Source organism: Ambystoma mexicanum, chromosome 8 (assembly GCF_040938575.1).
Source record: "Ambystoma mexicanum isolate Mex_15411 chromosome 8, UKY_AmexF1_1, whole genome shotgun sequence".
Lineage (NCBI taxonomy): Eukaryota > Metazoa > Chordata > Amphibia > Caudata > Ambystomatidae > Ambystoma > Ambystoma mexicanum.
The window spans coordinates 1,702,206,407-1,702,222,579 of record NC_090929.1 but is presented as its reverse complement, the minus strand read 5'-3'; the positions used below and the strand labels follow the sequence as shown (position 1 = coordinate 1,702,222,579).

Here is a 16,173-nt window from a genome sequence, read left to right as displayed (position 1 = left end):
ATCTGAAAGGCAAAGGCTTACCATCCTGAATCCAGTCTTCAACAACACCTATAAAGACAAGAAAGAACAGGTTAGCATTCCGGCATCTGAAAGGCAAAGGCTTACCTACTCTTCGGCGCTGCATCCCGCATCTGAAAGACAAAACAAGGTGCGTTTAAAGACATTGGGGAACTTTAATACTCACGTGCCATGACTCCTTTCCACATCTAATCCAGTGGGTATTCCGGCACCCTGCAGCCGCTCCGAACTCGTGCCTGCAAAATAAAAAGACAGTTAGAGCGCATAGTGAAGCAGGCAACAAGCGCTTACTTACGTGCTTCCAGGCGCTTCTATTCATCACACGGGCTCCATCTTCAACTCACTTCAGCCCGTCATCCGCCATCGCCGGAACCCTGCAAAACAAGAGACATCATTACTAAAGACTTTAAAGACATTTGAATGACTCGAAACTTACCGTTCGTGCAGTAAACGACGGACAGCAGTCCTCTGAAGTCAAGAGGCCTGCGCTACCTATCCAGTGAAGAAACTGGTTACAGCACCCTGCCCCGAGGCAGATGGAGAGCTCGGCATTCACTTACCTAAGAAATCTTACTCTACACGTCAGGCATACAGTGCACAGAGGTCCAGCCCAAAGAGCCAACCGGGTGCTACACATCACCTTTAAAGATACGGTAGTCGCCCAGTCAAGACCGGCGCCTCTGCGAGAATCAGGTGAGCGTTACAGCTGTCAGGCTGCAAAAGAAATGAACCCAGAACCCGCGTACCCCGCGCAATCTTCGCAGGGGAGACCAACAACGGAGGTCGAAGAACCGGAAAAAAGATATCTGAGGAGTACGGGCCCGGCTCCGCCAATACTTCAAACCTCACAATCAACAAACCAACCAGCCACAAAACAAGCACCAAAAGCACGCTTACCAGTTCAAGCAAATCCTTGCCCTAAATCCCCCCCCCTACTCTCAACCACCCCAAGCGGGACTCCCAGCGGACGCTCAAACTGCATCTTTAACCCTGCAGCACCAAAAAAACTTTCAAAGCATTCAGTCGTTGCCTGCGACCGAAGCCGGCGTGACAACGCACCATAATTCGGCCTCTCAGCCGCAAATCACAAAAGAATCAAATGCGGAGCCGAACGAAGACCCGACCTCGCGCCAACTACCCCCCCGCCGAGAGCAGCCCATTGCAGCAGGTCGGAGGACAGGCTGCGAGGGGCTTCGCCCCAGCGGGGGGAGCAACCGCGGATGAGCCCGCTCACAACAATAACACGAGCGCCGCAGGAAACTGAGAAATCTCACCGGCTCCCAGCACCACCTGCGAAGGACGAACGCCGAGGCTTTCGACCAGGTCGCCGGCACCTCCAGCTCCCGCGGAGAGACCGGCTCGCAGCACTGTCGCAGCTATGGTTCACGTGTCGGAGACCACGGAGGAAGCAGCAGGAGCTGAGGGCTGGGAGAATCACAGCACGCCTCCCCGGCCCCTCGCTCCAACACCCCCGCAGTCTGGAAGAGCGCCCCTAGAGGCGATCGACGGAACTCAACCAAACAGTGTTTGGGAAGAGTTCGCTCCAGGCAAAAAAGTCACACCTGAAACAGACTCAGCACCCGGCACAGAAACTAACAAGAAAAAAAAATGTCTGACACAGTCTGCTCAAAAAACACAGAAAACCAAGCAGGCTAATGGCTGCCAGACAAAAAGAAAAACTAACAAAAACCGCAATCAGCAAAAAACGATAAAAGGGAAACAGGACCCCACAAATGAAGCACTACTACAAACCACCTTCTGCAATTCCCTGAAAGACTTTTTCTCCAGACAGGGGAAACGTAAACACGATATTCTCAACAAATTAACCGACAACGAGATACTGGAGGCCCTAACTGACCCAGTGCCGACAACTAAAGCTTGCAAAACGACATCCAAGGCCCTAGACTTAGAGGAAAAAACGTTAGACATTGCCAAACAAGGTGACCAGCCTAGTCAAAACTTCAACAGCATAACACAGGACCCGACAACGCCAATTGGCAAACTCATGGACAAACCACCACCAAAAGCGGCAATAATAGACGAACACCCACAGCACTCTATCGACCCTCTGCCTCAAAAGGAAACCAAGTCACAGCTGGACGAAGATGCACCCTCCCAAGCCAATGGAACCCACTCAGAAGCAGAAACAAACATTGGATCCCAAACCAAGCCGCCGGGATCCCAAACTCCCAAAACAGCAACAAATAAAATCATTGATCAAAGACAAGACCCACCAGCTCCAGCAGTCGGAGCAGACTGGGAAATTTTGCTAACGCCCAGACCCATGAGAACAAGCACCCTAACAAGGGACCAAAGAGGAGGTTACCTGCCACACAATCAGACACGCAAGATCAAGATCTGAACAGCCCCAAACATCACCGGCTAGACCCGGCAGAACAAGCCTCCCTCAAACAACAGAAACCCTGTCAAGGAAACCAGACATGACCATAATGTCAGTGATAACCATAGCTCTAGCTCCTTTCGGCAAACTTTATGAGACCCTGAATGACACGCTAAAAGACAACACAACCCTAATTGCTCTCATGCATACAAAACTAATCTTTCTAGAAGGCTTCATCACGGCCAAGGAACAAGAAATAAAAACTAAAGACCATACTTCGAGAGCTGAAAAGGGAGAACAAAAACAGTACTCGACTGCAGAAACGCAAACAGAGCAACCACTATGCGCCAGGATCTTCAGTTTCCGAAGCAGACTACCAGAAGAGCCCAAAATAAAGAAAATCCTGGGAACCAAAGGAAAAGAAACACGCAAGAAGAATCAGTCACCCAACCAACTCAACACAACAACAGATCTACCGACCCAATTCTCAGAAAAAAATACACTGGCAGAAAATGGCACAATGACCAAAGATTCAACTACCGATCGTGGTAGACCAGAAAAAATACTTCTTCCAAAACAAACTACTTCTACTAACCAGCAACCAAAATCACCCCCCACTCATCAACTGGGACAACAATCTATTCAAAAATTGCCAAGAACAACGGAAGACTTCTTGGCGGATACAAACTTAATGAACCTGTCCATACACTTAACGCCAGATCAAGATGCCGAAGAGGTCTCAACAATCAGCATAGACTCGACCCCACCAAAATCAAAGCAACAAACAAAAAGAAGACGAAAAAGCGCAACACCACATCACAACACCCCCAGAGTGAACTTAAGATATCCGAAAGGACCGAACCTCTCCTCCCAACCAAAGCAACCCTGCCAGTATCCCAAAAAAGTCAAGCCCTATTCTTGGATGAAAGATGCAACGTCAACAACAAAGACACCCCCAACATTGAAAGAAATAAAACCAGGAGGTCAAAGGAAAGAACCCCTCGACGCAGACTAATAAGCCGATCCCGATCAGGAAAAAAGGCCCCTTGGAATAAGCCCAGAAAAGAATGGACCTCCCGCGCATTAAAGAAAAAGAATGATGAAAACCGCCAGACAATAATCCTCAAAATGGAACAAACAGATCACAACTCTGAAGCAGTAACTCTAAATAGAGGAACGATAATGAACATTTTCAGAAACATCAAGTCCCTTAGACACCTGAAACCAGAAGACATCCCTCTAGTAGAACCATACCACAAAGCCCGCAAAGCAAAAGCATACATACACATAAAAAAGAATGCAAGAATCACCCAGCCTAAAGAAACCGACACAGATCTACGGAAATAGGCTATCTCCTGACGGAATACTGGACCGACAACCAAACACCCAACCAGCAGATCCAGTCCAGCCCGGGCAACTTCCAGTCGCACAGCCTCGGAGCTAACAGAAAAGGTGATAACACCACCGGAAACACCCCGCAAAAAACCTGTCATCTAACGCTGAAAACCAGTCGAGAAGGCGAGAAAGAAATACCCCATCAACTGAAACAGAGAGAACCCAGAAAGATAAACAACGACGCTGGCAACGAAACGACAGCAGAAAAGCTTCCAACACCAAGAATCAACCTTAAAGACAAAGAACAGAAAAGGACAACCGGACTCTCCCTTGGACCAATAAAACAGCTATGGTCCTGGTTTCCTAAAGCAACCCCAAACAGGCCTACTAAATAGCAATGACCAACGAGAGCAGAGAAAGATTCACCCTTAGGAAAAACAACAAACCTGCTCTCAACGACAACAACTTTGAAAATGGCATTGTGGAACACCCGAGGATTCAAACACCTGATGAAAACAGGAAAAACTAATCTAGGAGACTTCGACATTCTAGCACTACAAGAAACCTGGCTTACAACCTCGCCAGCTTTAGACGGCTACGAACTGACAACCTCAAAAGCCGTAAGAGGAAAAACGGGCCGTCCATCTGGAGGCCTCCTGATCGCAGTTCGAACAGGAAGCGGTCTGGAAATAGACAAAGAGCTATCTTCCTCACAGAACCATCTATCAATTAAGGTGAAGTGGACCCGACAAAACACGATCACGAACAAAAGCTGGGAAACCCCGATCGTAATAATAACAACGTACTGGAACCCAGACAAAATCTCAGATGACGATTTTCTTCGTATAATTGAAACAGAAATAGACAAGACCCAAATAAACTCTGAAACCACCGAATTAATTATCTGCGGAGACCTGAACGCTAAATGTCCCCATAAAAGCTCTTACCCAACAGCGAGACAAGAGGAGACTCAAGAGGCAAAAAATGGCTATAATTAATGGACTCCAGAAACCTCCACAACACGGCATTGCTGTCAACAACAAAACCCCTAATTCCAACTTGGGAAAGAGCATCTCAAGCGGGAACAATCGACTATATATTCGCTTCAGAAGGTATGTTAGAACTCTTAACCTCATTTGAGGTCCTACGCACAGAGGAAAGCGATCTTAACATCCTTCTAATATCATGGACCACACAACGCCCAGTCAAACACGTAATGTCGGAAGAAGTGGAAGTAACAACCCAAGGCAATCGCCTAAGACTGAACGCTGAAAGGATAAAAGATCTGGCACAAAACTACAAAAAGAAACTTGCCAAAGAGCCTAATCGGTGTAAAACTGAACCAGACTACCAACCCCTGTTAATTCAATACCAGAGAAACCCCACAACGGGTCAGAAAAAAAGACAACCCCCAAAGACATCATAAGTACGATAAACTATTGGTACTCAAGCGCCGTGCACTAAGGAAACTAAAACACCTTGCAGCAAAATCAAGATCGATACTTATGGAAAAAAAACTAAGAGAAGAAACAGCAAAATATAAAGCTTGGTTAAAATCTTACCGCATTCTACTATACCAACAAGACTCAGAAGAAATGCTCAAAAAGGTAATGGGAAGAAACTCCAGAGATTTCTGGTCACTCATAAAAAAGATAGACAGCAACCAGGCCAACAACCTAGCCAACACAGTGAGTGAAGAAAGATGGACGACCCACCTTTCCACCCTATTCCAAAACCCCAACGGACTACAAACCCTAAACACCGCTAACGACAATTCAAATTGGGAAGACCTCTCCGACATTGAAGATGTAGAAGATGCAATCCGCAAACTAAAGCCTAGTCGTGCGCCCGGACCAGATGGAATAACAAATGTAGACTTAAAAAACAACCCAAAAGAATGGGCTGAGTTTATAAGCCTTGTTTTCGAAACGGTAACAACCTCAAAATTGATACCCCGCTCATGGACAAAGGCCACGGTAGTCCCGATCTTCAAAAAGGGCGACAGAACTGATCCCACTAACTACCGCCCAATAGCACTATTAGATACCATCGGGAAAATCTTTGGCTCACTGTTGCTAAAAGGCTTCCAAAGGTGGGCTTCAACCTCACCCCGCTGGGATCCCCTCCAATCAGGCTTTACGAAGAACACTGGCACACAAGTAAACATCATGATACTCAATATCAGAAAGAACAAAACTCGAGCACAGCAACGTAAGGTCTTCATAGCCTTTGTGAACTTAACACAGGCCTTTGACAAAATCGACCGAAGCAGGCTATGGGCCAAACTGGAACAATGGAAATGCCCACCCCAATTACTAGAGCCTATAAAGGCACTGCATCAAGACACATCAATGAGGGTAAAACTAAACCACGCTGGAACTCTATCAAAAGAAATCACAATCAGCAGAGGCGTAAAGCAAGGATGCCCGTTGGCTCCAGCACTTTTTACGGCTTTCATTGGGGATTACAAAGACTCCGGTAAAGATCTCAGAACATTCGCACCAAAACTGGGTGATATCCTAACTCCAAGGCTTCTCTACGCAGATGATATTATACTCCTTGATCAAACCCCTGTTGGGCTGCAATGCCAACTAAACAACTTAGCAAACTATATTTCAGAAAACAACCTCGAAATAAACAAGGAGAAAACAAAAATTCTGATCCTCGAGAAATCAACTGCTAGAAAAAAAACATTCCACTGGTCAATCGAGAACACCAAAATTGAAGTGGTAAAAGAGTTCAAATATCTTGGAGTACTAATTGACAGCTCAGGCAATGAAGTAAGAATGCAACACAATCTTTGGGAAAAGACCAGAAAACTAACAGCTCAGGGTCGAGCAATGGACAGGAAATTTGGCCGCTTCTCTTTGCTCCCAATCATAAAGTTTTTCAAGGGCAAAGTGGTTCCAGAGCTGACATATGGTGGGGAAGCCTTCCTGACAATCCCAAAAACCATCTGGGACAAGTTGGAGGGCTACATTTGGCGAGAAGTAATGCAATTCCCAAAATCAACAGCGATAGCGGCAATCCGAAGAGAACTAGGACTAACTTCATTGAAAGCGACAGTGGATGCAAATGAAATGTTGCTATACAGGAAAATAATCATGCCAGATGCTCCAAGTCAGTACAAACTAATCAATCAAGAAATTCAAAGAGGAAACTGAAAATCGTTATCCGCCTGGGCGAAAAAAAAGGAAAATACTCTGATAGAACTCGGTTTCACCAAAGAAGAACTTTTCCTCACCCCCAACAAAATCAAAAAGAAAATGGATCTACAAGACTGGATACTCACGCAAGAAAAAGCAACAACAAATAAACTTCTCGCCCATTTGCCGCAACACACAAAAAAACTAAACGATCACCCACTAATCGTGAGAAGATTTCCTGACAAAACAACAAGACATCTGTTTTTAAGGGCACGACTAAACCTTTTACCAACAAACGAAATTAGAGCATTGAGAGGTCTGTCCAACGTGAGTACTTGCAGACTGTGCAAAGATCCCACACAAACCGAAACAATACGGCATCTTTTAATATCCTGCACAAAAACAATCGACCTAAGGCAAGCCTTTTTACTCCCGCTATTAAAGCCCTCTGTTTTACGAGAAGAAGAAGTCTGGTGGAACCGACTCATAAGTGGTAACAAAACATCTTGGACGATTGCAGCAGCAAAGATCATAGACTTATCCTTGGCAAAATGCCTCAAAAAGATAACCTCCAAGCATCTGTAAATCAAACGTTTTTACTCCCAGAGTAACTCACTCCACACACAAAAGACGAAGATCTTTCCTGCACAGACCGAGCAGTTTTTTGTAAAATCAAAGAAATTTGATAAACACAAAATAAAAAAAAAATTTTAAAAAAAGAATAGAAAGTGAGACCAAACTCAGAGTCACAAAGAAGGGAGTGAGGAGTAAGAGAAAGGGGAAGAGAAGTTGAAAGGCAGACATTAGGTAAAGATGAAAAGAAAAGGAGAGAAAGTGGAAGATAAGAAAGGAAAAACAAAAAATAAAAGAGGAGGAGAAATGGAAAAAATACCAAATAGAAGCAGGGAGGCTAGAAGAAGGGAAACCGAAAGGAGAGATGGGAAAAAAATGGGGAAATATATAGTGGGGAGGATTTAAAAGGTGTAGAAAAGAAGGGAAAAGACGGTAAAAATGAGAGTGGGAATACTGCGACTAGAGAAAGAAAAAAGAGCTGAATAAAGAGGGCGGTTAGAGGAGTCACTCACCGATCTTGCAGTCCCTGTAGTACTTCTCGATGGGATAGTCCTTAGTGAAGCCCACGCCTCCCATCCACTCAATGCACTTGCTTGTTGTTTGAGTTGCAACCTATGAGAAGACAGAGGGTTAGAACACCATATTCGCCATCGGCAACGTTTTCTTAGGCCCTAATTGATTAAGCAACTCCCATGCAGCCAAGCATCTCTTTTCACTATTCCGTTAAGCATTGCCTCTGAATCTGCTTGAACAATGTTGCTTTATGTGTTTTGCTTTCGCAAAGTTATTAATCTGTGTGTTACATCTCCAGTGGATCGTTTCAAAGCCCTTATATCTCTTCTTAGCATGTTCGTCTCTTTTACCATTACAACATCATAGATGTGCGCCTGCTGCTTCTCCCTAGTTTTTAAGGTGTTGTTAGATATTCTAAATTCATGTAAAAGCTGGACATAGTTCACTCCCTCCTTTCCACCCTCAAGCTTTTCTAAATTTAATTGTAGGGTTCCGACATCCTCTCTCCTTAGTCTCAGCCTGTTTCTTCCATTCAAGACCTCCAGAGGGAAGTTCCAGAGCTCCTTTCATGTGGGGGGGCTCTATTGTTGTATCCGTAGTTTTAGTAGAGAGTGATCACTACACTTTTTCCTGTAGGCTCTTAGAGAGATAACACGCTCGCTGAGATTAGAGCAAACAAACACATAATCCAGTGTAGAAGAGAACACCCCATTTAACCAGGTAGTTGTCGGACAGCCACCCCCTTCGTCCTTGCCCTTAACCATATGCAAGTTTCAGGCTTTCATTAGCTCCAACCACTCCATCGCCCTCTTTTTTGATGCTTGCTTGTCTTCCACTGTATTCTCCAACCTTGCTCCACCTTGAACTAGGCAAGGCACATTAAGATCGCTGCACACACAAACAAAGTCAATTGAAACTTGCTACGATGTTCATTAATAAGGCTGTTCACAGACTGCAAAAGTCTGGTCGACTCAATCCCCTTTGAGTTCCAGTAGATGTTTATCAGGAGTAAACAGGGTGGTTACGCAGAGGCGGCCCTCCAGATCTCACACAAGAAGCTTGGACTTATCTATTTGGACATGTGGTATCAAGTACACAAAAATCCCTTCCATTCTTCACCAGTATAAGTAGGCCTGCTGAGGGTCTACCTTTCTGTCCCACCATGGCAGGATTAATGTAAGAAGAATAACCATCATATATCGGCGCTATAGGCAGCCAAGTTACTTGCAAACAGAGTATGCCCATTTCTCCTGCGTTGATATCCTTATCCTTTGTCAAGTGGGATAACCCTCTGGTATTCCAGAAGCCTATGCTCAATCCGCAAGCTTGTTGTTAGTTCATAAAGGGATTTTCCTTTACTCTTTTGATAACACCTCTCTTCCAGTTTCTCCTCTCCCAGTTTCATGTTTTTCGTGAACTGCATCAAAAGTGAGTGATATTTGTGCACAAGACTGTTGGCAAAGGGCAAATACAGAGAAATGCAATGAACATTTATTTTCAAGGACTATTTCTTTGTCGATTAACATTTCCTTTCAAGAACTGTTGAGTGTGGAGGGGTCGGCAGTGAGATTCTAACACCCCAAGCCTGACAGCATTTACGTTAGTTGTTATTTGTTTAGTGGCAGGACTAGTTGGATAGACTAGGTTTCTGACCAAGGACACATGTTTTGTGTGGACTAGTCGTCCTGACGAGCACTTTAGGGTTTCAGTTTTAGACTGGGAACCTCACGGTAGCAGACGGGCCAGATTAGGTAGGTTTTTATTGTTTACCTTAATATAAATCTACTATTTGAATCATGTCCAGTAGTCCGACCCATCTTTCTGGCTCACCACAGGACATACGAATGTAGGGATTCTTGGACTGGTGACAATCAGGAGGCAGTAGCCGAGACCTTTCTGAGGGGAGATCTCTGAAAACCTTCTTTACATACAGAAGAATTTCAGAAATGTAAATAATCATTAGGAGACACGCAAACCACAGATTCACTCCCCAGATATCCACACTACTAGTATCCTGCTACTCGAAGTGCTGGTAAAACCAAAGAGGTGATGGCTGGAAGGTTTAGAATGAATCTTAACCACTGGCGTTGCTCTGGGCAACCCTCCAGACCACCGTTCTTCGCCTGCCAAGCCATTACAGAAGGGAAAGACCATATGCAAATCAGGCTTGGCCCCACCCCAAAAGGGGCAGTCCAGCCCGAACTGCTAGGCCACATCCCTTCTGCACGAGACCACAAGCATCCCCAAACATGTTTCACCCTTGTTGGGGATCATCAGTGAGGAGTAGCTTGGGTCTCTAGGCCCAGCAGGCACGGGACCCACGTCTGGGCATACCCGTCCTACTCGGGGTGACAAAGCAAAAACAAAGAGGTACCAGGAGACTCGCAGTACTAATAACATAATATGGAAAGCACCTGTGCCATTATACTCTCAGTCCTGTCACCATGAGGCCCACAGTTCCCTAACATAAGCACATGCATCATGATGCTCACTATCATACTCCAAGCACTACACTGGTACCATGGTACTCTCAGTGCCGGTGCCATGATACTCCAGGACCAGTTCCATAATACTTCAGGGCCGATCCATGAACATGATACTCCACTGCTGGTGCCATGCAATACAGTACAGTGCCATAACAATACTCAAAGCACCAGTAACATGAAATTATAAGCACTGATGCATGGTACAGATGGCCAGTGCTGTGGTGCTCACAGCACTGGGAATAAAATACTTAGAGCATGCTTGACATGATGCCCACTGTCATGTGACCATTATACTCCCAGTGCCGGTGCCATGAGGTATGCAGGACATGCATCATGATGCACACAGTACCATAATACTCATAGCACTACAAACATGATAGTTCGAACAGTGTTGTCATTATATACCCAACATCGGTAACATAATACTTAGGCCGCCAGTGCCATGATACTGAAAGTGCTGATACATGTGTTGGGTGCACACACAGCAGAATAAGGAACACCAGGAGGATCCTTGAGACATGTAGAATTTGACACAGGAAGCTGGAATAGCTTTACCAGCCTTGCTTGGCCCTCATAACAACCTGCCTTATGTATCCTCGAGTTGCATAGGTTTTTTGTCAACAGTTCCCAGGACACTCTTCAACCCGGGACCTTGTGGGACCCGCTAGAGCAACACCGCCACCAACTCCACAGTAAGCTTGCACACGTTGCTTTGAGGATTATAGCAACACAACAGAGACATAGGGGCAGTGTCAGTACTAATTGAAGTCTGTTGCATCATTACAGGTATGTCCTCAATACGCACGGGCCTGGCTCTCCATTGACTGTCGCCCTAGGTAGTTCAGGTTGGCTCTCCATTGACTGTCGCCCTAGGTAGTTCAGGCTGGCTCCCCATTGACTGTCGCTCTAGGTAGTTCAGGCTGGCTCTCCAGTGACTGTCTCCCTAGGTAGTTCAGGTTGGCTCTCCATTGACTGTCGCCCTAGGTAGTTCAGGCTGGCTCTCCATTGACTGTCGCCCTAGGTAGTTCAGGCTGGCTCTCCATTGACTGTCTCCCTAGGTAGTTCAGGTTGGCTCTCCATTGACTGTCTCCCTAGGTAGTTCAGGTTGGCCTTAGTTCAGTTCCGGGTCATCTGCATGCAGAGGTAAAAAGAAGAATTTGTGTCCGTCATTTCAAGATTCCTGTGAACCGTTCTAGTAGCATAATACTTAGAGAGCACCAGTGCTATGGCACTCAAGATTACATCACCATGATACTCACAGGACCGGTGCTATGGTAAGTACAGCTCAAGAAGGCCTCAAAATGTGCACTAGCTACTGGAAAGGGATAATGGAATATTGTGAGTAAGAAATAGCGTGCTGTGTGCTTGTGGCAAACTATGGGGGGTTGAGTGGCTTTTTATGCATGGCTAATAGTTTGAAACTTGAAATGTACTGTAAGGAAGGCATGGTATCACAGTAAGACAGACACAAGTGGCCACAGTTCAAGGGTGTTTATTGAACTTTGTCAAGGGGGTGATAAAACGCCTATCTAATCCTAAATCTAACACGGAAGCAAGCTACGACCATCAAAATAATAATAATGCAGTCCCAGTGGAGTGGAGTCAAAATAAAAGGGCCTATACTAAAAAACCTATTGCCAAGCCTTACCGCTAAATTACACATAGTGTGGGGTAACATTCATGAAATAATAAGTCAGGATGTTCAGGCCGTTGGCCCCCCTTCCTCACCTTTTCAGCACAGGACAAGGCGGTTCACTTGAGCATAGCACACTTCTGAGTACACAGTTCTATTACACACATCAGGCCTTCTATGCCCAGGTCTTTTAACTTATCAAAAGTCTCTGATCCAGAGGGCCTGATGTATCAAACAAATGAAGAAGTCCTTGCAGGTATTCAAGTAGGGCGATTCATTTTTCACCCTGGATCCCCCTCTTCTCCAATGCTTATAGAATACATTTTATCGGGTAACTCACGGTGCACCCTGGAACCCCATCAGCCGGGCTCAGATCCCTTTCACATAATTAGTCTCCCTCAGACCAATTACAGTTCTTATTTAGCAATCAAAGACTTTCGAATGTGCACAGGGTTTGGCTTGACCCATTGCAGGATCACTTCGATTTCACAGTTCACAATTTTACACTACCAGTTGGATGCCTAAAAGAGTCCTTCGAATGAGCACCCATGTGGCATTGGACCACTTTGTATATGGCATCTACTTTGGTTTCAAAAGGTCAATCACTCCATGGATATTCAATTATATTTGCGTCGCTCATCACATACGCCTTACATTCTGTTCTTTGCAGATTTCTTCATACAATGTTGCCGCTTGCAACCTTGGTACTAACACAGATCGGTTTGCCATCAGTTTCCCCAAATCACCGGCTGTGCTGACTTTACTGGAGTGGCTTTGTTGTAGGAGCCAAGGACAGTACCACAGCGGCAATCGCTTCTCCCTGCCTCGGTTATCGATGCAGGAGAGCCCTGGGCACCTTTGACACAAAATGCACCTTTCTGCAGCTTAAGTTCCCGGTCTTAAGTTTCTTATTCTCGAAGGCTTGTGAAAGTAGCGGTTTTCTTCCTCTGAAAGGCCAAGGCAAATTCCATCCTTGCAACCTTTTCTGGTCTGCTGCCTTTCTCCTCATGTTAAAGCACCATCTCTGAACTGCTGCTTCCTCGTGTGTTTTGCCTTGCTCAGAGTGTGCTTTCGTGCCCCTCCTTTTATCCGTGTGGGGAAGTGTGATGGAAGTCAGGTGTGTGTAATTATCAATAATTGCCTGACTCTGCCTGACCCTTGCGTTGGGACATCTCAGGTATACGGCTCGGGTGTTAGTCCGTTGTCGCTCACGATGAACTGTCCGTGAGAAACTGTTTGTGTAGGGAAAGGGTGGGGGTTGGGCTTCCAGATATCCTACCTGGTAGGATGGGGAAAAGGTTTTACAGGGAAGGGGATACTGCGTCTCGCCCTTCGGTGTCCCACTTCTACTCCGCGAAGACCCCCCCTATCCAGGTGATCCTCCCGCACTAGTCCAAACCCAGGAACAGGATCCAATAGTGATGGCCGTGTCCTGGCTACCTGCATGACAGATCCGCGGGGACCAGCGGGTGAGACACCTTCAGGTTTCTCACAGTATACCCATGATACAGGTACCATGACACACACAGTGCCGGTGGCATGATACTTGCGGCATAAGGTACAGCACCAGAACCATGACAGCGTCTCAGTACAAAGAATCTGACTGTGCTGGTGGCATAAGAATCACCCACCGGTGCTACGACACAAAGAAGAAGTATTGTGACATTTACAGTTTCAGTATCAAGACAGTTGCTGCACACAAGGAGCCCATGTGGGCATAATGGACATTCTGAGCCTGCCTCGTGGTCACCTAGACAAAGGGAAGACCTAGAAAACAAAATGGCTGGGAGCAGGATTAAAAAAAAACATGTTATGGCTGCCAAAAAGGTACACTGGGCTACCAATGCAGTGAAATAGCTTTCACCATTGGTGAAGCCAAAATTAAAACACAGCTTCCACCAACCTATTCCCTAAAACCAATGTATAGTGTAACAATCTCAGTACGGCAGACAAGAGGCACCCCTGGTACAGCACACCTCATGGGTAACCCAAAACCATATACCTTATGCAAGGTATAAAAGGACATAATGGCAGGGGACCTCAGGAGATGTCCCGTTGGCTATCAAAATGAGATCAATAAACAAAAAAGACAGGGACAAAAGCATAAAGTTGACAAGGCCTCCAAAAATGGCCCGATTCCCTAATGTCACCCTCTGATACTAACTAGGAGTGTCCTCGTCTGTTTAATGATTGCCCTTTTCCCCGTGTGTTTGCTACTGCTGTCACCACACACTCTCTCCTCCCCACAACTGCTACCTTTCCTACCCTTTCTCCTCTCTGTCCTTCTGGCGCACCGAAGCACATTTCTGCAATCTGCCAATTTTCAGAACTTTGAAATCAAATCATCTGGTTTGAGGAATACAATGGGGCCTAAGGGAATTAGCATGATCTAAAGGCCCTTTAGCTAGGAAAGCCAACCCCACAGAAAGAAGGGGCGACAGTGAACAGAAATGGAAACTGAAAAAAGGGTTTATTCCCCGGGCAAACCTGAAACGATTGCCCCAATATTCCTCAATCAAGGCACCTCCATCCAATTCAAGAACACAAACACCTGGACAATCTTCTTCATATGAAGGACCTCTCATCTTACCTTTTTGCCTAAAACCAAAATATACTCCTACTTGGAAGCTTTCTGCAGCATGGAGGCTGATTGGCTCTTTAACCTTTAACCAGATCCGATTTCTGGTTATACATTGTGTGCATTCCTGTTTCCTGGTAAAGCATCCTACATAATACCTACATAATACCTACATAATACCTACATAATACCTACATAATACCTACATAATACCTTAATGACATGCTGTCAAGGGACATCACTTTCAATGATTTTGACAGAAATAAGTTCTTTGCTGGACAGCAATATTAAGTCAAAGGTGGTCCATGTTTTCTATGTCCATTTAAACCAATCGGATTCAGTATATCATTCATCCAAATTCTCAAGGCGAAAAGGACCCTTGCATGTTAAATAGCTAGAAGAAAGAAGTTGAAGCAGCGTGGCTGTTTGCAGTTTTGGCCTATACTATCAAACACTTGAAAAATAAGGCGCTTTCAAAGCAGATACTAGGTCAAATTGGTGGCCATGGCCAAAAAGGTTCCCCGTGTTTAGGACTTCCACAAAGGCTGGGAACAGACGTGCTTAATTCATTCCCGGCCCTGAGTTTGGGGGTTCAGGGAATATGCACTGCTTGTTTCCTCCAGAGGGGCAAACACATGGCACAGCAAGGGAAAGGAAGCGGCTGCAGAGTTGGGAAACAAGCAGGGCCTCTAAGAACCCATGCAGCAAGGATGGAGTCCTGGTCCCACAGAATGCAGTGTCCTCTTCTTCTGCTCGGCCATGCACTTATTCTGAGTTGGGGTGCTTGACATCAGAGCAGTGAGGGCTCCGGATGGGGCAGGACATCCGCCAGACATGCACACCCTCAGAGAGATGATGATCAACGGGAAGGATCAGGCAATTGGGTCCCTCATTGGAGCCCATGGCAGAGGGTAGGGTGCTAGGTAAAAGGGCCTCAAAATGCAACCACCAGAGGAAAATGCCTACAGCTACTGCAGGCACTGCTATTCTCTTCGCTGGGATATCCAGGATAGCAGCATTGAGGAGGGGGAGGCTCAAGGAAAACGTGAGACGCGAGCAGGTCTCGGAACATAAAAAGGGGAGTTTACGTCAGGTCATTTGAAATCCAATCTAATCAGAGGGGAAGTCTTTGCATCACAGCAGGGTGTCCCACAATTGTATCAGCTCTTACCTGAGGTCACCATAGCAGGTGTCATTTTGCAAACGCATGTCAGGGTGATTGAAGTTGTTAAAGATTTTTGTGGAATTTGGCAAACGCATGTTTTATTGGTTGGCGATCCATCTATTCAATTATTAATTTGGAATGTTTATTGGCACGAGAAAGTGCTCGATCTATCCAGTTTCCTCCAAAACTTATCCTCAGTTTTGAATATGTGGGGTGAATAGAACAATGGTGGACAAATAATTGTGGCTGTAGACCTGAATACTGACTGCCTGACACCGGGGGATGGTAAAACTATCATAGGTACATCTAGATCTGACCCTAAAATATGGAACAGGATAAAATGGATGAGGTGTTTGGGTGGAATTGGCCTCCAGCGGCTTAATGG

The 16,173-nt window shown here is 45.6% G+C and overlaps 1 protein-coding gene across 2 annotated transcripts in view; it reads right to left on the bottom strand.

The window, feature by feature from the left end:
- The window catches only part of ACADSB (acyl-CoA dehydrogenase short/branched chain), a 359,596-nt gene that overhangs the window by 20,567 nt on the left and 322,856 nt on the right, over nt 1-16,173 (bottom strand). For both annotated transcript variants that reach the window (XM_069612021.1, XM_069612022.1), the window contains one exon: nt 7,926-8,025. In XM_069612021.1, the coding sequence (XP_069468122.1) occupies nt 7,926-8,025 (100 nt within the window). The remainder of the gene's footprint in view (nt 1-7,925; nt 8,026-16,173) is intronic.